The sequence below is a fragment of the Brachycentrus maculatus genome, unplaced genomic scaffold (genome assembly GCF_059751285.1).
Source record: "Brachycentrus maculatus isolate JH-2025_06_01 unplaced genomic scaffold, ASM5975128v1 h1tg000055l, whole genome shotgun sequence".
NCBI lineage: Eukaryota > Metazoa > Arthropoda > Insecta > Trichoptera > Brachycentridae > Brachycentrus > Brachycentrus maculatus.
This window is the reverse complement of record NW_028280809.1, coordinates 3849561-3872430: the sequence shown is the minus strand read 5'-3', so window position 1 is coordinate 3872430 and position 22870 is coordinate 3849561. Positions and strand designations below refer to the sequence as shown.

Sequence of the window (22870 nt, the reverse complement as noted above, 5' to 3'; positions counted from 1 at the left end):
AATGAGATACTTGGCTATATGTATTTTCTTATAGCATTCTTATTATCATCGCTATACGAAAATAAGTAAACGAATTTATAGAAATACAAATTGAATAATTTGCCTCCATTGGTTTGAGAACCAATCCCTGCTGTAGACATTTAAGTAACCTTTGTTTTCCTTTTAGGCTGCGCTAAACTACCCCTGTTATGTACTACAATATACCCTAGTGCCTTTTATAACTATGTACGTTCACGTAAGGTCTATTTTCAAGTCTTCCATTCACGGCATGGCGGTGGAATGGGATGTCGTTAAAAAAACTACGGTTACCATATTTCCCTGGACATAATAAAAATAAAAATGATACGTTTTCACAATACTATTGAAGTTTGTAATTTAAAGTCATATAGAAAGAAAAAAAAACAAGTATAATTTCATGTACCTAATTAATTAACATTTTAATGTTTCAAGAATGTCGCTCACTCCTTTCAACAACGTCATATATAAAAAAAACATCTTTAGGAGATCGTTTTAAAAGTTTAAAAATATGGTGAAAAATATTAAAAATAAATATCAAGCCACTTATTGAACTTTTTACTGTGCAAAAGATAGGTAAAACCTGAATGTTTTTTCTCCATTTGAAAAATATTAAGTATATTTTAAAAAAATAATTGAACAATACCTTTTCTTCAAAATGTAAAAACAACACTTTTTGCCCTGTAGCGGGCAAATATTAAGTTAAAAATAAGCCGCTTTTGCTGGGATATAGTACATTTTCTGGGCATTTCGAAAATATGCACAACTGAAAATTGGCGATTTTTGATTTTTCAAGAAATTAAGAAGAAGTAAAATCTCAATAAAATCAACATGGGTTCTGGATTTATATGTCTATTATAAACTAAATTGTAGGTGTGCATTTTTTTTTAAATATGGTCTGTACTTTTAGAAAGTTTATTCCAATTAATGTTTTTTCTAAATTGTTAATTCCCGAATATATTTTCAGTTACAGTTTTTTTTTTTATGTGAATGTAATAGATAAATTAATAAATGTTCAAGAAATAGAAATGAAACTTAGGGTAAAAAAAGAATTTTTATTTAACATTCATGTAAATCATTCCAGGAAATCGGGAAGTCTGGACACCCCATGGAAAGTAAATGATGACGTAGCCATCATGGATGGATTTAGTACCACTATATTTGGAATCATTTATTACTTACAATACTTCAATGAAATGACATAGAACGAATTATTGATAATTTTAGTATTGTAATTAACGCTTTTGATTACTGTGCTAAGAAGACCCAGGGTTCGATTACCATAGGTATCAAAAATAATATTGTATATACTCGTACATAACATAAGTATATTGGTTAAACGCGGTTCTACATCATAGGAATGTTCAAATGGTTTGTTTGGTATTACATATATATGCAGCGGCTTGCATTAATTAGGGTAGGTAGTAAAGTAAGCTAGGTATACTAGGGGAGGCAGTAGAGGTAGGTAGTAAGGTAAGCTGGTACTACTTAGAAAGGTAGGGTAGGTACTAGTTACGTTTTCATACGCGGGTAAGTTAGGATAGTTAGGCACAGCTTTATATATATAATTTAAAAAATATAGATATATTTGAAAATGTGCCTTAGGCACGGGAAAACTCGTTGGAGGCAACATTTTGAAATTCAATAAATAAATAAAATTGTTTTCAAATGTGTTCAACTGTCGATGCCTATTTATTCTAAAAATATGATAAACCTTTCATTAAGGCCCTGTATTCATTAAATCGTTACTTTATTTTATCTAAATCCAGGTAACACTAAAAGTTTTTCTTTGAAATATTTATATGGTTTTCAAAAGAAAAAAGTTATTGAAAACTATAGAGTAAATATATATATATATATATATATATATATATATATATATATATATATATATATATATATATATATATATATATATATATATATATATATATATATATATATATATTATATTATATATATATATATATATATATATATATATATATATATATATATATATATATATATATATATATATATAAATGTGTCACATTACCAAATTATTGGGTTATTTTATTTCATTATATCAAAAAACGTCATTTTCAATTCAAATATTGACTTTGACTCAGATCGGACTTTATTCGTCGAGAATATTATTATCGAAAACTAACATTCTCAGGCTTCAAAATAAATCACGTTGTTATTTCTAAAAATCAACGTTTTCAAGATCCTATCAAACATCACGTAGAGAGATAACACGATAAGAATAGGCTATTATCGTGTTATTTTATTGTTTAGTAAATTAATACAAAAATCTGTAGACAATCGGTAAAATTCTTTTTAAAATCAGTAAATTAATAATTGAGATAATGAGGCTTAAACTATCTGTAATTGTATTGTGCGAATAAAAACAATTAATGACGTTTTTAAATGTGACATGTTTCTAGACCGCAAGAGTCAAAGCTGGAAATCTTGCAAACCGTGTTTTTACATATCCCTCACTGCTTTCAAGAACGTCATAAATCAAAAAACCTGATTTTTCAGGAGAACGTTTTTAAAGTTTAAAAATATAATGCAATGTATTAAAAATAAATATCAAGCCACTTATTACACTTTTTACTGTGCAATGGATCTTTTTAGGTAAAACCTGAAGGTTTTTTCTCCATTTGAAAAATATTTAATACATTTAAAATAAAATAATTAAACAATACCTTTTCTTCAAAATGCAAAAACAACATTTTCTGCCCTGTAGCGGGTAAATATTAAGTTAAAAATATGCCTCTTTTGCTGGGATATAGTACATTTTATGGGCATTCCGAAAACATGCACAACTGAAAATTGTCGATTTTTGATTTATGACGTTCTTGAAAGGAGTGAGCGATTTGTAAAAATACCTGGAAGAGGGAAGGGAGAGAATAAAAGGGGAAAGGAGGATGATCAAAGCTCAAATCAAAGACAAATTGTACGCATAAAAGGACACACCACGATATCAATGCCGACTAACAACTTTAAATGATCTCCTCAGTACTGGCCATGTCTAGTCACCTCAAAATAATATTATTAAAAAAAAAAACAATATTGAACCTGTCTAATAAGCATATCTTATTCGTACAGGAGAAAGTGAGCAACTAACAAAACGTCAAATGTTCAGAAGGGCCATTTAAGTCGCTTTTGCTTGGCAAGAAAATAAACATCAATACAGTTCGTCATTTTTAGCAAGTCAATATATTATACTTCCAAGTTTAAAATCCTTTGGAATTTTTTCAGGGCAACATTAAGCTAGTAAGATATCAAATAGTCAATGATCACGTTTTTGTAAAAAAATGCAATTGGTCACTTTCTCCTGTATGACTACGAGATAATAACAAACGAAGGTTATTTATTAATGGTAATTAATATCTTGTGCGTGATTAAATGTCACATGCAATAATAAAAAGCTGTGAACTATTTACTTCACAATAATAGCGGAAGGTATTCCCCCTAACCAATATGTCGAAGTGTACATGTATTGAATACAGTAAACTATCCTATAACGTTTGACATACGTACCGCGTTATCGGAGGGAACGTTATGAGGGGTTAATATTTAAAATTATATTTTTACATTTTAACCATCGGAAATTACATGAGTCATTTAAAATTAAAATATAATTTAAAAACATTATCCCCTATAACGTTCCCTCCGGTAATGCGGCATCTATCTCAACGTTATAGGGGGGTTTACTGTATATGTGCATCAGGTGGAATGTTTGTAAATGTATTTAATTGAATAATTTAACAAGTGAAAGCTGGTGTTCTTACCGTACCAGCATACGATGAAAATATAGCCGGTATAAATATTTAAAAAATTATATGTTGGTATACTCTTCTTCTTCTTCTTTTTCTGACCTTTATGCGCACACAATAGTGTATAGGGCAGAGCATAAAATTTATTCAAATTTAATTTAATCGTTTACTATACGAAAGCAAGGTTCGCTTCAAATACCGGTCTAGGGTAATATTAAATATATACATATTATATTAGAGTGAAATAACACTTTTATTTATTTTGACCCCTCCCCCCTCCTGGGAATAGGACCCGGGACCTACAGCATGGTAGCGTAACCTACTAATCACTATAGTACGGAGGCGGGCGGTATGCTCTTGCGAAGAGTAATTCTGCGCACCAAACGGTCGACATACTCTTATGATGACTAATTGACGCACTAAACGGTCGACATTCTCTTTAAGGATGTAAAAATGGCGTATTAGGCATGTCGGTATGCTCCAACGAAGAGTAATATGATGCACTAGGCGCTTAGTTTACTCTTACAAAAAGTAATAAGACGCACTAGGCGTGCAAGTATACTCTTACGAAGAGTAATATGACGCACTAGGCGTGCAAGTATACTCTTACGAAGAGTAATATGACGCACTAGGCTTGCAAGTATACTCTTACGAAGAGTAATATGACGCACTAGGCGTGCAAGTATACTCTTACGAAGAGTAATATAACGCACTAGGCGCTTGGTATACTCTTACGAAGAGTAATATGACGCACTAGGCGTGCAAGTATACTCTTACGAAGAGTAATATAACGCACTAGGCGCTTGGTATACTCTTACGAAGAGTAATATGACGCACTAGGCTTGCAAGTATACTCTAACGAAGAGTAATATGACGCACTAGGCTTGCAAGTATACTCTTACGAAGAGTAATATGACGCACTAGGCGTGCAAGTATACTCTTACGAAGAGTAATATAACGCACTAGGCGCTTGGTATACTCTTACGAAGAGTAATATGACGCACTAGGCGTGCAAGTATACTCTTACGAAGAGTAATATAACGCACTAGGCGCTTGGTATACTCTTACGAAGAGTAATATGACGCACTAGGCTTGCAAGTATACTCTAACGAAGAGTAATATGACGCACTAGGCGTGCAAGTATACTTTTACGAAGGGTAATATAACGCACTAGGCGCTTGGTATACTCTTACGAAGAGTAATATGACGCACTAGGCGTGCAAGTATACTCTTACGAAGAGTAATATAACGCACTAGGCGCTTGGTATACTCTTACGAAGAGTAATATGACGCACTAGGCTTGCAAGTATACTCTTACGAAGAGAACAATGACGCACTAGGTATATTGGTAAAATCCTACATGAAATTATTACAAAAATTGCTTGAATTCAGTATACCTGATTATACTGTGTTCAAGCCATATAGGCCTTACAGCTAACATATTATCATAATCTCCAACTAAAAGATAAAAGCAAAAAGATAATAAAACAAAGCACACAACGTTCATTTTAATATGATTTTGGTATCATATATTCGAAGTGGTTATCAGTCACTGCTGGATTTCCTTTTTATTGCGTATTAATTTTTTGGTCAGTATCGTAGTTTTTATTTTTCGCAAAGAAATGGAGACTAAATTCATATTAAAATTTCTTATTTTAACAGCATTATGGATGAACGGTGAGTTGATTTTATTTTTTATATCTCCAATGAAATCTATTTTATAAGAATTTTGATGGATTCAAGTTTTGTACTGACATTTCTTGGTGAAACTGAATTTTACATAACAAAATATTAACCATATAGTTTTTTCCATATTTTTTTTATTCGACCAGTGACTGCGTTTCATCGTTTTATCATTGGGTAAATTACAAGACTTGTCACTACCCACTTTAGTCCCCCTACTCACAGTTCATTGAGATATTTTTAGCAGACACCCTCAGAGCATGTTGATTTTCGGACAGACTAATAACGCATATAATTAATATTTTGTGTAAGTGTAAGTGTGTAAATAGTTTAATGGTATAGTGTATGAATGGTGCATGCGGGATTAGTGATTGTCCTGGCGAAGAGACGGTTACGTCTCGTAACAGGTAGACAAAAGTCTCAGTAACATTCTGTTGTCCGATCGCAAAGTTGATGCTTTAAATAAAGAAAACATGCATTCTTAAAAGAAATTTTGTTTTGTGTTCAATACAGTTAAAGCTCATTAATTCGAAATGGAAGGGGGCCAAATTGAAAAAATTATACATTTTCGAATTAACCTTAGATAACTAAATTATATTTGTAGATACAATGCCATTTGTGGATCGCACAATATTGACATATGTAGTAGCTGTGCGGAATAGTGATTTATTGTTAAATGTCTCTTACATTCATTCCTAATAAATCAAACTTAAGTGCCATGTAGCCGGTTCCTATTTTTAATAAATACTTTTGATCAAGTTTCACGTTTTTCATTGCGTAGTCCGCCAGACGAATGTTTAGTTATTAATGATTAACAATATTTTTTTAAATCACTCTATTTTTATAGGTAAAATGATATCCGGCGATATTTCAAAAATCCTTTTTTTTTGTCAACAAAATAACAAAAGAAACCGGAAAATTTTATCAGTTGAATAAAAAACTTGAAAAAAAACACGTTTTTTCTGTTAATATTCAGATATTTTTATTTCGCCCGAAATATTATTTCGAATTATCGCAAAGGAGAACTAGAATTTGGAAATATTTTTCTAACTTTGACGACATTTAATTTATAATAACTGCGTGAATTAATAAATTTTTACTGCATTATTTTAATATGTTGAAATTTTTAATTATTAATTTTTTGTTGGCAGTTTCCGGTATAAATATTGAATATGAAGACATATTACTGACATCAAGTCAACTAGATAAAATATCCCACAAACTACCAACAAACAGAACCGAAACACTTCAAACTTGTCATCTCAAAACGCCGCAAGGAGCTGTTTATAAATTATTTCCCGGTGGTGAAGCAAATTTGACCGACACAAATATTGAAACATCCAGTTTTACCATATTTTCTAATTGTGGATTCAGTATATACAGGATGAATGTGTCATACTCTGGGACATGGACATTGTTTTCACTCAGAAAGGATAATGTATCGGAGGTCAATGAAAGTCAAGACTTGAACATATTTGTCCAAGGTAAGTCAAGTATTTCTTTAACCAGTTGCCAGTTTATCCCGAGTGTGACTCGGACAAGGAGTTTGTGGTGCATTGATGATTCCGAGTCCTGCTCGGGCAAATCGTACTCAAACTTGGTGGTAGTGATTTGCCGGAGCCAAATATATTTATGTACATATTGCTCACTCCTTTCAAGAACGTCATAAATCATAAATCGTCAATTTTCAGTTGTGCATGTTTTCGGAATGCCTAGAAAATGTACTATATCCCAGCAAAAGAGGCATATTTTTAACTTAATATTTACCCGCTACAGGGCAGAAAGTGTTATTTTTGCATTTTGAGAAAAGGTATTGTTTAATTATTTTTTTTAATGTACTAAATATTTTTTAAATGGAAAAAAAACCTTCAGGTTTTACCTAAAAAGATCTGTTGCACAGTAAAAAGTTCAATAAGTGGCTTGATATTTATTTTTAATACATTGTATTATATTTTTAAACTTCAAAAACGTTCTCCCGAACAATCAAGTTTTTTGATTTATGACGTTCTTGAAAGGAGTGAGCGATATTTGTTTTTATTACTGACCCGAGCAGTGTTCGGTTAGTCCTGTTTGGAGTTGTTTGGTGATGATTTCCTGCACCGATGAATTTTCTCGCCAAAATTCGACTGCTAAGTGGTTAAATACTATACATATACATTTACCTGCCATTTATTTTTTCTGTATCTTTTATTCAAACAATGAAACACTTAAGCATGTTTATTACCACTCTTTATTTCATAATTTAGATTTTAACTTCAAAATGTATGTATTGTTAAACTGTTAATGGAGAGCTGGTTATAGGTGGTAATTATCTTCTCAAATAAGTAAAAATATCTAAAATCATAGATGGAATTTATATGCGAATAACTAAGATACTTGTATAAGCAAATTCATACAAAATGGCTATTTCCAAGTTACACAGCTATTCTCCATTTCCTTTCCAGTAGCAGCTACTATTCCTCCTCAATTTTCTTTTCCATGTACTGCACCCTGAACTTTTCCACCAATGCCATCTCAGATCTGAAACACAAAACGATCACCCCACCTTCCAATCAAGTTGGCACTGTATTGATTCGATGCGGTACCCTAAGCATCATTTGGGTTCAAATGACTCAAAGAAGAATACTTGATTCTTTATCCACCGACAATTATTTTATAAAAATGTAATTATCTACATTATACAACTAGAATCTCTATCTTTTGGTTATAAACTGATAATATTCACATACAAATTAACAACTTGGCACCGCCATATTTTTTTATGAATGCACAAATTTCAAACGCATTATGATTTGAAAAAGAAGTGTAAAATTCCAGGTAGAAAAAGCTGTGCAAATCCCGTTTCAAATTTTCTTGTTTTTCCCTATTTTGTGTTCTAGCCAGAGCTATAACATACCGTGGGTATACTGGTAAAAAATAAAAAAGAACTCCTATTTTAATAATCCCTGTTATTTAAAGTTTTTAGCCTGAATAAAGTACCCTCTAACTAAAAGTGGAATTTACTTGTAAAACCATATAAATATGACATTTTAAACTGCTTAGTGTATTTTGCCAGTTTATAGAACATTGAAAACCTTATAATATGCATTATCAAGTCAAAATTGCATATTTTCGACTTAACGTTTTTTACCATCACACCCATGATATTGTGATTATAAATTATTTAATATAAATTTCAAAATAATTGCATTAACCTCAGTTTCCCTGTATGTATCATAATTTTCACATATGTACCCTATGCTTTTATTTCAGAAAATGTCAATGTGCTTCCTGCAAATTCAATATCAGTATACCGAGGAGAAAACGTCCACCTAACTATGTCAAAGGTTCCTCCCGTAATTAAAATGTGTGAATATTATGCTCCCGGTACAAGTGACAGAGTTTCTCCGGATGAAAGGTTAAACATGGACATCGGTAGCGAATGTGATATTACATTCAGTGATGTACAAAGCGATATAGATGGTTCGTGGATAATCAGAGTTCGCGGGGAACAAATCATTTACAGAAGCCTCGTGCAAATTTCAGTGAAGGGTATGTTTTTGTTAAAATATGCAAATGTTGCAAACAGGTTTAAGGAAAAGTTTTTATTTTATTCATTTCTATTCTTTTTTAAACCCTTATCCGCACCCGAAGGTGCAAAGAGCACTGCGTCATATAAATACAGTGTTATTTTGCTCGTTAACACGTGAAGGAAAAATGATCAGCCCTCCGCTTCAGGTACCAGTCAAGGGTAATATTGAATAAATATTAGAGTAAAAAATCACTTATATTTATTTGACCCACCTCTGGGAATAAACCCGGGACCTCCAGTACGGTAGCATAGCTTGCTGACCATTACACTACGGAGGTGGAAAGGTTTATTATATAAAAATGATTGAAATGGGTAAGTATTTTATTTTATGTAATGTTTACCGCATTTCTCTACACTGCTGGAAGCCTCAGATTTTGCTCCTAGGGGGGGTCAAAATATATATATATATATATATATATATATATATATATATATATATATATATATATATATATATATATATATATATATATATATATATATATATATATATATATATATATATATATATATATATATATATATATATATATATATATATATATATATATATATATATATATATATATATATATATATATATATATATATATATATATATATATATATATATATATATATATATATATATGTAATTTTTACTGTAAGTATTATTTACTCTTTGGATTGATTCCTAAAGTGCAGGACTGATCAATATACTTTTATGTGGCAATAAAGATAATACTCTCTCAATATGGTACATATAATGTACAATTGGTTGTGGATAAAGGTTAGAATAAGGAGAAGAGGATGAAGCTGTGCATTAATGAATGTGAAGGCCTAACTATATTGAATTGTGTGATTAATTCACGAATTACACGAGTTATGCTTTCTGGTTATGTTATAAATCAACGCATAATATGACTCCAGAGTATCTTTAAAAAGATCTGCATTCTAGACAAATTAAATAATAGACATAAACTAAAACTAACTAACTAACCATCACGCCGCTTCCCCACAGGGGTAGGCAGAGAGAATAGAGCGCCACACCACTCTGTCCTTGCGAACATTCTTCGCCTCTTCCACGTTCATGCATCTCCTCATACATACTCGCCGATTGTTACGACTCCTAACCTGACCACTTTCAAGTATTTGGCATACCTGATCGTGCCATGTTTTTCTCGGTGTTCCTCTACTTCTTTTCCCGCTAACATTCGCCTCATAAATTTATTTTACCGTTCTTTCCTCACTCATTCGTTCTACATGTCCAAACCATCTCAAGACACTTTTCTTAATTTTATCGATAATGCTCATCTCAGCTTTGCATTCCTTCCTTATTTCACTATTCGTACCTCTATCATACATCGTTTTGTCGCACATTCTTCTGAGAGATCGCATTTCGACTGCATTCAGTCTACTTTCATCCTTCTTTTACCAACTCCATGTTTCACTTCCATACATTAGAGTTAAAACCAAGACTCCGATGTGCACTGCCAGTTTAGCTTCCGCTGATAGGTTTTTATTTGCTATAACTGATTTCAGTGCACCATTAACTTTGTTCCCAGCATTCACTCTCCTTTCTTAGTCTTTATCAATCTTTCCATCCCTAGAAAACATACTACCCAAATACACAAAATCATCTACCTGTTCCAAAATCTCTCCGTTTACCAATATTTCACATTCAGATCTGCATTCTACTCTTTCAAAAACCATAATCTTGGATTTGCTACCATTCATCAATAAATCACTTTCCTTGCACACATTATACACTTTTGTCACCAAAAAGTATATGTAAGTAAACCAAGACACACACTCATAATATCATCAACTGATCCAAAAGACGATAGCAGCGAAATTGCCAAGGTCATAAAAACAAATATTAATGTATGTGAACTAGGCGTAGGTGTGGAAGAGTTCAGGAAAACGGCCAATAAAAAAATTATTATGAGTTGTGGAAGTAAAGAGGATAGTAAAACGCTTAAACAAGCCATTAACAAATCCACAAACAGTAAGATCAAAGTGGAAGAAGCCAGACAGAGGAAACCGTTGCTGATTTTTAAAAATGTTCTAAATGACACCAAAGAAGAAGATTTTATAAATTATTTGATAAAACAAAACAAACAGTTAAAAAGTATAAGTGAAACGGACATTAAAATTAAATACAAAAAACGCACTAGAAATGATCTATTATGTCATGTTGTTGCTGAAACTAATCCAACTATTTGGAAAGATCTTGTACAGGCGGAAAAGGTAAACATAGGATTCCAAAGAATCACGGTACAAGACGAGACGCCACTGGTGCAATGTTTACAGTGCCTAATGTACGGACATACTAGACGATTTTGTGAGCGCAAACTGACGTGCTCGTATTGTGCAGGGGAACATAAGGCGCAGGAATGCAAAAGCAAGCAAGATGCGGCGACATCGCCAAAATGTGTAAACTGTGCACAAGGTCTAAATGGGCACACGGCTTTCAGTGCGGAATGCCCGTTGAGGAAAAGGATGGAACAAAGGGCGAGAGCAAAAATACAATATTGCTAATATTGACAATTGGTTATATGACTATATGGATGAGGCAGAAATAAGTAACCTGAAATTTGAACGATCAACTTGTCTGAATAAATGGATTCAAAATACTCAGAGTAATAGTATCACGTGCATTCAATTAAACATAAGATCGCTTGCTAAATATTGGGATGAATTAAACGTTATTTTGAATAAATGTATAAATAATATTAATATTATTACTATATGCGAAATATCCATAAAAGAAACTGATATTAACTTATTTAATATTCAAGGATTCAATACTTTTTACTACTGCAGAAAAAAAAGAAAGGGTGGTGGAATTATTATTTATATAAAAAATAATATAATATTTACTCAAACAAAATATGATCTCGAAAGTGAGTATGAGTGCGTAGGGGGCACATTAACGTTAGAAAACAAAAAAACTTTTACTTTGTTGTCGATTTATAGGCCACCCAAAACGAATAAATTAATTTTCATCAACAAAATTGATAACCTGTTGAAAAATATTAAAGAAAAAGGAAATATAATATTTATTGGTGATATCAACATAAATTTGATGGACTCTAAGGATGCCGTTGTTATGACATATGAAAATATGATGGCATCACATGGCATGACAAGATGCATAAATGACACAACTAGGGAAGCTGTCATACAACAGATCACGACTAGCTCGTGTTTGGACCATATTTATGTGCGTGATAGGGAGTGCGTACTACTACAAGCTTGTGTTCTGGAGTGCGCTATTGCTGACCACTACATGACTGCCGTCTCCATCTCTACTTCCAGGAAAAAACAAGAAAGTAAACACGAACAGTATGTATACCTCACGGAAAAAAATATCGATTTAAATATGAAGAAAATACAGTGGCATCTCTTATTAACGGAAACTGATCCAAGTATTCTTTATAATAAAATTAAAATATTCTTTAATGAAGTATACGAAAATAGCAAAATAACATTGAAGAGCAGAAAAGATAATAATACAGGAAGAAAAGCGTGGGTAAATCCTGATTTAATAGAAAAAATCAAAATAAGAGATATGTTATGGAAAAGATGGAAAAATTCACCAAAAAACACAAGGTTTCAAGAGCAATACAAACTGTATAGAAATAAAATTAATAAGATTATTTTGAAAACAAAAGCTGCGTATTACAATGAAAAATTTAAAAACTGCTATAGTAACATCAAAGCTACATGGAATGAAATAAACGTAGCGATGGGAAGAAAAAATAAAGCGGACTGTGACACTGTCTTAGAAAAATATTTTATGAAAACGAAGTCAGCTGTGGAAGTAGCCGAAGAGTTCGCAAATTTCTTCGAGGAGGGGGTTAATAGTCTAACTCATCAATGTGTAATTAAAACTAGCAAGATGGAACTCGATCATAGACCACACTCCATGTACTTGCCGAGAGCCAAGGTGCCCGAAATCGCAATTATTATAAAATCAATGAAAAACACAAAAACAACAGGTATAGATAACATTAGGATGTACGACATTAAAAAATATAATTTATTTCTAGCTCCTATTATAACTCACCTTATTAATTTAATAATGGACAGTGGTCAAATTCCAGACGAACTAAAATATAGTATAATAAGACCTATACATAAAGGAGGAGACCACTCATGCGTAAATAATTATAGACCAATTTCATTACTATCGTCAATTGAAAAAATTTTGGAGAAGTATGTATCGATTCATCTAGACGTATATTTGGAAAAATTTGAAATAATAGACAAGTATCAATTTGGATTTCAGAAGAAAAACAGTTGTGATGACCTGCTGCAAAAATTCTCCGATAAAATTAATTGTAGTTTAAATAACTTAAAGCACATTATTGTTATTTTCATAGATTTTACTAAAGCATTCGACACTATATGTCACGCAAAACTGGTCAGTATATTAGAATCAATCGGCATAAGGGGAAAATTGCTAAACTTCTTTAAAAATTATCTTACGGGGAGAAAAATGAAAATCAGAATCAAAAATGTTCTCAGTAAAGACAAAAAATATTTATCGGGAGTTCCACAAGGTTCGATTTTAGGACCAAAACTGTACATAATATATGTCTCACTGATGAAAAAAATATTTAAATATGTAAATAGATTTGTGTTCGCCGATGACACAGCTTTAGTCATAGAAAGTGAAAATCCATTAGAAGCTAAAGAAAAATTACAATATGATTTTAATCAGCTTTTAAAATGGGCGCATGATTTTGGACTCTTAATCAATTCAAAGAAAACTAAATGTATGTTTATTAGTTCACCTCACTTTGCAAACAAATTTGCACAGATAGGTAATATTATTGCACACAATTTTGACTGTTTGCACAATAAAAAGCAACAAAATTGTAGTTGCGATAGGATTGAATTTGTGGGCGAATTTAAATATTTAGGTTTATGTATAGATAATAAGTTCAAATGGGATGCGCATATTATAAAACTCTGTGATCGTCTGCGGGCTCTAGGGAGTACTTTTTATAAGTTGTACTTTATCCTGCCTAAACCAACCTTAAAGATTATATACTGTTCTTTAGTAGAATCCTTAATAAGATATGGAATTAAGTCTTGGGGACATTCGACGAAAACAAATTTAAAAATGGTTCAAAATCTGCAATATTCCATAATCAAAAAAATTGTACCCAGTCATATATACAATCAAAGGGACAATCCAATCTTGTTATATAAACATTTAAAATTACTGCCGGTACGTGGAATATTGTGGATGAGTATCATCGTTGAGCAACAAACTAGACAAAAATATCGAAATCTTCTAGTACACAACCATGATACACGATTTACACAAAACGAAGGTCTGATAGTCCCAAGAATCAACAATAAATATGGAAGTCGAACACTGCAATATATCGTTCCGAACATTTTTAATTTGTTGCCGACGGATGTTAGAGGTCAAAATAAAAGATGGAACAAAGGCAAAATAAAGGAATGGGTAAATGATCAAGAGTTAATTTTATGAACATTGTAAAAAAGATTATATTGTTAATTTTTCTCTTTTTTTGTGTGTATATATTAGGTTAAAATGGTTAAAAAACAAAAAAAAAATGTATGCAAAAAGAACTCCACCGACAAGACACACAAGGTGGCTTGGTGGGTCTCTGCAAAATTACTTTTTATTTTTATTTTTAATATATGTTAAAAATTGTGATTTATAAAAATAAATAAATAATAAATAAAAAAAAAAAAAAAAAAACGCCTGCAGGTCTTCTCTGCTATCAGCAAGAAGAACAGCATCGTCAGCATACAAAAGGCAACAGACAGTCATTCATTCTAGCTCCAACATTTAAATCTTTCAGTTCTTTCATGTAATTATCCATGTACAGGTTAAACAGCCACGGTGACATTACATATCTCTGTTTAACACCTTTAGAGATGCTAAACCAGGATGAAAATGAACCACTAACCCTTATGCATGCAGTGCTATCCTCGTACAAGGATGCTATGCCTTGGATAAGTTTACTGCTTACCCCATACTCAGACCTTCCATAGCTTTTTTCTCATTTATCTTTACTCTCATATATTAAATTCTCATATATCTTTATTCATTTTGTAAAAAAAGATTTTCCATCAAAATTGTTGAGACATCTCATATATCTTGTAAAATAAAAATACATTTTTAAAAATCCTTTAATTTGTCCATACATTTTTTGTAGAATTAGGCTCTGATATATGTATATTTTTGGGCTAGAATAGACAAATATTTTCGTCTTTCATACAACTCTGTGCTTAGAAACATTCTTCGTCTCTTCTACATTCGTGGACCTATTCATACCGCCAATTACTCCAATTCCTGGACTTTCCACTTTTAAGTATTTGAAGTACTTAATCATGCCACGTTTTACTCGGATTTTCGCTACATCTATTTCCATCTCACATTTGCCCCATACATTTGTTTTATCATTCATTCCTCACTCATTTTTTCCACATGATCACACCATCCAACACATATTTCTTAATTTTATCAATAATATTGTTATTTTTACAATGTATTTACTGCAGAAATTCCAAAGTTTGTGGAAGCTGAATACAATCTGGCCTTTGGATCTTCTCCGTTGATTAAATTTGGTCCCGAATCTGCTATATACTGTCAAGCGACGGATCCAACTGGTGTTGTACAAGTGAGAATGAAGGAACAATGTTCATTCAAGTTGAATGTAGTTACTAAAGCCCATCACGGTCAATGGAAGGTTCTGGTGGGTCTGCCAAACCTGACTAAACTACTTACTTACACCTATAATGTTTCTGTCAAGATGAATCAGCCAGGTAACTTGATTACAATTCATCATTATCTAATTAAACTACATTTGCTAATTGACTTATATTGTTTTTTGTTTACTATGAACAGATAATAAGAAAGTCACCATCACCTAAAATTGAACTAAATAATACAATGGTATGTTTTTTTTTTTACTCTATGGTAAATTTCTTTTTAATCTTTCCGGGAGTACAATAATTTATGTCCGACTTTCTCTGGAAGAGTGGGTTCTTTTAAAGCGAAAAAAAATCACAAAATGTATTTATTATGAAGATAGAATTATGTAAAAATAATAAAATAAAAATTACCATCTCTAGGTTTTATTATATGACAAAATTACATGCAAATATCCACAGATGTCATTGCTATACAAGTTACATCATCCAACTGACACACAGACTTCTACGTTCATCAACGTTGATACTTCTTTGCGAAAAATTTGCACTGACGTTCATTTACGTCCATACTCTAGGAAAGGTTAAGTCTGCAAAAAAAACTCTGTCCTATTTGCAACGGCCAGATTTAAATGATCCATTTTTATTGATTGAGTAACCAGATCCCAACTCTTGGGGAATTTTGGTCACAAACACTGAACTGTTCACTGGCTTACTGATTCACTGATTCATTACTCAGTGTTTCACTGATTCATTACTCAGTGTTTCACTGATTCACAAATTCACTGATTCGGAGAAGAAACTAAGAAAAAAAATTCTAGGGCACTCAAGGATGTAAAACAGCGCTCTTCCAATTTTTAGGGATTTGAACACAGCAATGTGTACAAGTTCCGTAAGAAGTCCGTTTTGACTTAGCCCCAGAAAAGGCAAATGTACATTTGTTTCTAATACTCAATAAAAGTACTCATATAAATTAGCAGTAAACAACTCACACAAGCTAGTACGAGTACGGGTATGCTAGGGTTAGCACCCTAGCCATTGTTGTGATTTTCTTTTTCCACCTCCAAATATTCCTCCTCTATTTTCTCTCATATTTAATAGAAATGTCATTGTTCTAAGCACTTCACATAATCACAATTGAGTAATCACCACATCGATAAGATATGGTTGTTTATGGACGACTCAGAAGAAGAAGATTTTTTTTTACTATTGATGTGTATTTCTATTTTCAGGTGAAATTAGTTCCGACAAGGTCCTAACACAAGTTTTTCTATCCTATGAAAATAAGGAAGTAAAGGTCTTGTGTTCATTGATGGCAGATTCATTAAACAGTTGTAGGATGGTACGAGCTGATGGAGAAATCTTTATGCTGGCGCCGGGTTATGGAAATGGACGATACACATACTTTGGAAAAGGAAAATAGTAAGTATTTGATTCTTAAAGGTCGGGTTATTATCTCACAGTAGCATATTGTTCTGAGTAGACACGGGTACTTCATAAACCAGATCTTAGTAATCAGTTCATATATTATTGAGTGACTCTTATTCACAAACCCTGAAGTGATCATTGGCTTGCTGATTCAACGATTCATTGATTTACTGATGTATTATTAGCTCGCAATTCCCCTCTAGAGCAACACACATCTATATTTTAGGACTATAAAGAACTCAGGTTGTAGGAAAAAAAACTGATTTATGGGGGAAAATAGAGAAAGAAACACTCAAAATGTTATTTACAATAATGTGTGTGTTTAAATAAATACATAAAAAAACTGGTAAATGGCCAACTTGATTTGAATTCAAACTATATATCGAAAGGTAATCACTACAACTCTTTTACATACATATTAGCTTTTTTTAATTAATGTTTTACTTAGTAAATACCACCATTAAAACATTAATTAAAAATGGATAGATTTTACCACAAAGTGACTGCTGAATCAATTAAATCATATTAGCTTTGTTGGGAAATTAAATTAATAAGACCGTGAACAGTTTGATGAATTAGCATTTTTATTTTTTTAAATAAAAATATAAAGGATTTAATGATACCATTACTATTGATATGGGGTACATTTTATCCTTATATAGACTATAATATGGTTATACTTAGTTGGTAACTCAGAAACATGATTTATTATTTATATTATGGAATAAAATATATGTAGCTGATCAAATATTCTTCCTATAGTATTAACAATGAAAATAAAACCATTGTCGATTGCGGGATAAAAATACAAGATGCAGAGATAATGGATCTTCAAAACTGGCAATGTGTTATCAATCATGGAGCTGATAAGCAAGACGTAGGAGGAATTGTGAATATTTTACAACACGATGACCCCAATATTATAGGTATTTTTATTTTATTTCTAAGCTATCTATGTAAAGTTTATAAAGGCTTCCTACCACAATTATTTTTTAATCATTATTGTAATTTCTATAATAATGTTTTTTTTATAAAATTTATTTATGACTGCCATACCCATAAAATTCATGTTCCTCTTTAGGGAAATGACAGCTTTTACTGTCAACCAAATATCATTCCGCATGGATTAGATTATTAGATATTACATAAAATTATATGGTAAGAAAAAGCATTTTGACATCATATAAAATATCAATAGGTGTATGTTAAAAAAAATGAAATGGCAGTGACTTTTCTTTGTTATAGTTGATTTGTTACGTTTCAAATATTTCAATGCAACTTTTTTAAAGAAATACGTATGAAATTATTGAACATTTACTTAACAAAAAAACTGCCTCCTTAAGGCATTTGTGCACTACACGGAATTTTACCTTCCGGCAGTCTGGTTTGAAAAATGAAGGTGACTACGACAGTTTAGCGTGATTGAATTTATGCGCAACATGTTCGCGCACCGTTCAAGAGCACCGATCCGAAAAAATATGGATAAAAGCACATGTCAATCCAAGCCAATCGTCGTTTTAAAATGCTAATTGACGTGCCGGACGGTAACATTCTGTGTAATTCCGTGTAGTGGACACGGAATGCCCTTACTGTTACTTTATAAGTTTTTTTTTCAAAATTACTATCTGTCTCTCCTGAACATTAGACCTTTTGGATTTACAATCATCAAAAATGTCAGAAATATTATTATTGAAATAATAAAAATGATAATATGTGTCCATACAAGTAACTCCTAAATATATGAAAAATGTTAAACTACAGATATGTATTTACTATTTTTATTAATTTAAGATTTCAATGGAAATTCTACTGATACCAACCCAGAAAATGACAATATCATTATGCAAACTGTGGGGAAAAGTTTTGAATTGCGTTGTTCAACTTCAAATGTAATTGAATACTGCTGGTTCCAATCGCCTAACAAAACTCAGTTTATTGCCATACCAGGTAAATGTACTAATTATTATTCTAATGCATTAATTTTATTTTTAAAAAAAAATCAAAAAGTATTATTTAGACACCACATAATAACACATACTTATTAATGTTACTATGTTGAGCTCAAAAAAGAAAAATTTAAACATTTCTGCAAACAGAAGGAATTACATTATTAAGGAATTACAATATTCATCATTGTTACATTTTTTTATACTTTCTATCAAAAAAGAATATTTTAAATTTTACATGAAATACATATTGCCACATACTGTGTGCCAAATGCATTGTAAACGTTATTAAAGGTGTCACAGATTATGTAGCAACAGGGTGTAAAGAATTGCACTATATTATTAATCTAAATTGTAATTAAAACTAGCACAAAAAAGTGACAGATAAAACTGAAAGCTACCAAAATAACAGTTTTTGGAAATACACTTGACAGTGGTAGTGTCTACCCTTTCTTATATGGTAAATGGAATATTAACAGTATATGTAGCTATGATTTTTTATATAAAACTGGATAAGTATCAATATATCATGAATTTTATAATAGCCCAGAAAACCCTTAGTGTTGAAAAATGAAAATGAAAAATTCATATATAAAATATTAAAACCATTTGAAGATAGACACTGTATACTGAATCTTTACTGTTTACCTTTAAATTGCTTATTTACATTTTGTATTATTTTTATTGTAATATATTGCTTATTTCTAGGTGCCGTCTATCCTGATTATGAATTTATAGGAAACGATTTTAATTTTGGAGAATGTGGGATTAAAATTTACAACGCCAGCCTAAGACACTCCGGAAATTGGACCTGTAATATGGGAGTTTCGGGTATTGAAGATACCAAGCAAGAAATTCCAGTTATGATTTTCGGTATATAGTTCACAAAAGAATATATTTTTTATACATAGTTTTAATTAAGTATCACCGCTGACGCAAGCTTCGCGAGGTTGACCAAGTGCAAAAACTTATGCGAAGCCGATGGCAAATAAGGTTGTCGTCTTACATTTTCAGTATCTGAGAAAAAATCCCAGACGGGAGAGTACGAGAGGGCACTGGTTGCACCTATGTCATTTAGATATGTAGAATTCATACACATCATAACCGACTGTCACTCGATAGTTGGACGGCTAGCTGATGCTCGTTTACAAGTACTAAGCCCATCTATTGAACTATTCACATGGAGATGAGCATTTTGTTCACCAAGACATGCATTTCATACATGACAGACTTGCGATGGTCGTTTGTTAAATTGAATAGTACTAGTGATTTTTTTGTCGATGTGTTATTTAATTACATCTGATACTGACTGCTGAGAAATGTCGATATTTTTTGTTTGGTGCTCTTGAACTCCAATTGTATATGGCCCCTCTACTCACGCTACTCCCACTAGCCCCCCATGTCTTGAAAGAATTTTTTTATCATTATTTTGTTCTGATTTTGCATTGAGTGTTATCTTGAGACATTTGAGAGTCTAATCTGAGAGTTATATCATATCATTGAGATAGTATGGTTTACTCTAAAAAACAAAGCAACAATTTGACAGGCGCCGTGGCATAGTTCGAATCCTGCGAATTGCAAAATTAATTGAAGAAAGATTTATTTTCTATTGGTCTGGGTGTTTGTGATAAGTTTTTTTTCATTTACCTTCCCTATCCTTACTAACCTACCTGCAGACAAGCTACTAAAAATAGTTATTCATTTAAAAAATATTATATTTAATATTCATATTGTTATTTTCAGAATCAAAACTTGTAGCATTTTTCAAATACGGAGTTTCAAACAGCCTTACTATTGGTTGTAGGACATATGATAACTCTTCTTTGGAATACTGTCGATTCGTTCGCCCTGATGGATATGGTAAAACTTTAGGCTTCTAGTATAGTATTAGAAAATATGAACATATTTAATATTTCTGCATGCATTTTACAGGAGTTAGGCCAGTATATGGAGACCACAAATATTACGGAAATGGTACTGATATAGAACGTGGGATTTGCCAGATTACTATAGATACTAAAAATAATTTGGATTTTGGAACATGGACTTGTGCCGGGAAACCATATATAATTGCAGAAGAATATAGTGATACACTGACACTCATTAAAAAGACATATTCTAGTAAGAACTTTTTTTAAATAAATTTTATCTGTTCATTTCATTTCAATTCCTTTATAAACATGCATAAAAAAAGTATACAAGTAGAAAGATTTTTGCTACTAATACATAATTTTTTGTCTTCAGACAGATGATGCAATACTATTTTAAGATAAATATATATATATTCTGTTACAGTTTATTTGCAACAAAAAAAAACAATGAAATTTAAATAAATATATTAAATATTGGTCAGGTTAAAACATTGTTATATTAACCAAGTACTGGATTTAAAGATAATTTGCCCTTTTACAAATTTGCTTATTCTCTTTAAATAGAGTGTACAACTTTTAAATTATATTTATGTCTATCCATCTTAACACCTTAACGACCAGTCCCATGTTTGCGTGGAAATTTGAACTAAAATTTGAACTAAAGACTGGTCTCGCGTTAACGCTGGTTTATAAGTCGTCCTACTCAATGAGATCTATTGAGTAAATCAAGACATTTGTTCATTTGAAAATAAATTCTCGCTACTTAAAAAGGTTTTTGTGATGGCTACGAGTTGATTTCATGAATGTTTGTTTCTTTTAAAATCTTATCTTAAGAGTCTGTGATATGTTGTTATGGTCCGACTGAATTTATTTAGATATTTTTTCAGAAGATCCTAGTGATATTGAGAGAAGTGACAGTAAAGTAGATAGTGATTCCAATAGTGGTTTTGAAATAGTTAAAAAGCTAGAGGTTCTCGGGTTATGTGAATGGTTTTGAGTGATTCTGATGGGGATGTTGATGGTATGGACTGGTCAGACACCGACACTCCACGAAACAATCATAGCTTTTGTGGAACTCCAGGAGTTTAAAAAAATCCAGAAAATTCTGAAAATATATATGGTTTTGCCTTTATGTTTATTACAGATTAATTTTTCGACAAAATTACCGAAGCGTGTGGTTATAGGTGTATATCTCATACATTTACATGCGGTCGTTAAAGTGTTAACACTGCTTTTAATCCCCTCATCACAACTCATCTCCTGATTTCTTATCCTTTACTCTCCTCGTTTAAATAATCAAAATGTGTCAATTATTAATATTTGTTAGCATATCAAACAGATAAAATAAGTATGAATAAAGTTATTTTTGCAAGACTGTTTCGATTGGTTAAGAAATATTGCTTTTTTGCATCAATCCCGCAAATGTACAAGATGTTAGACATAAATTTATTTACTAACATGGTATGAATATGTTTTTCTAATTCATTCATTTTCAGGTTCATTTGGTTGGAATGCAGTATCCTGGCTATTTTATTTTATCATTGTTATAACATTGTCATTTATAATGATATCATTAATACACAGGACCAAAGTTGTAAAACATATTCGGTACCGTGCAAAGTCTATCAGAAATTCATTTCGATCCAAGGAACGGGAAATAGAAACAACTACAGCATAGATAAATTTTATCATCATTTAAGTTCAAACATTTTTTAAAATATAAATTTGTATCTACTGAGATATTGATTTAAAAAAAATTATTTGTAAATGAATACATAACAAAACTAAGCACATTTATTGTACAAGCAAAATAAATCCACTTTTAAAAACATTTATTTTTATTTATTTCTTGTATTGTGATCTACATGGGCATATTCCATTTTAGGAATGCCTGATGCATGAAACATA

General features: G+C 31.5%; 1 protein-coding gene across 1 annotated transcript; it reads left to right on the top strand.

The window, feature by feature from the left end:
• The first annotated feature begins 5238 nt into the window (after window positions 1-5238).
• Window positions 5239-22793, top strand: LOC148311914 (uncharacterized). Its single transcript, XM_088278289.1, has 11 exons — window positions 5239-5459; window positions 6617-6949; window positions 8718-8996; window positions 15568-15831; window positions 16950-17139; window positions 17908-18071; window positions 18937-19092; window positions 19800-19964; window positions 20835-20951; window positions 21024-21212; window positions 22459-22793. Exons 1-11 carry the CDS (start codon window positions 5405-5407, stop codon window positions 22638-22640), a joined length of 2094 nt encoding a protein of 697 aa, XP_088134415.1. The 5' UTR covers window positions 5239-5404; the 3' UTR covers window positions 22641-22793.
• Window positions 22794-22870: the final 77 nt, after the last annotated feature.

What these genes read in the sequence shown, in the direction of transcription:
- LOC148311914 (XM_088278289.1), top strand. Translation starts at nt 5,405, where the DNA reads ATGGAGACTAAATTCATATTAAAATTTCTTATTTTAACAGCATTATGG. An exon ending in TGTCAAGATGAATCAGCCAG is followed by an intron (nt 15,832 to 16,949) that starts GTAACTTGATTA and finishes TTCTATTTTCAG; the next exon opens with GTGAAATTAGTTCCGACAAG. An exon ending in TACTTTGGAAAAGGAAAATA is followed by an intron (nt 17,140 to 17,907) that starts GTAAGTATTTGA and finishes TTCTTCCTATAG; the next exon opens with TATTAACAATGAAAATAAAA.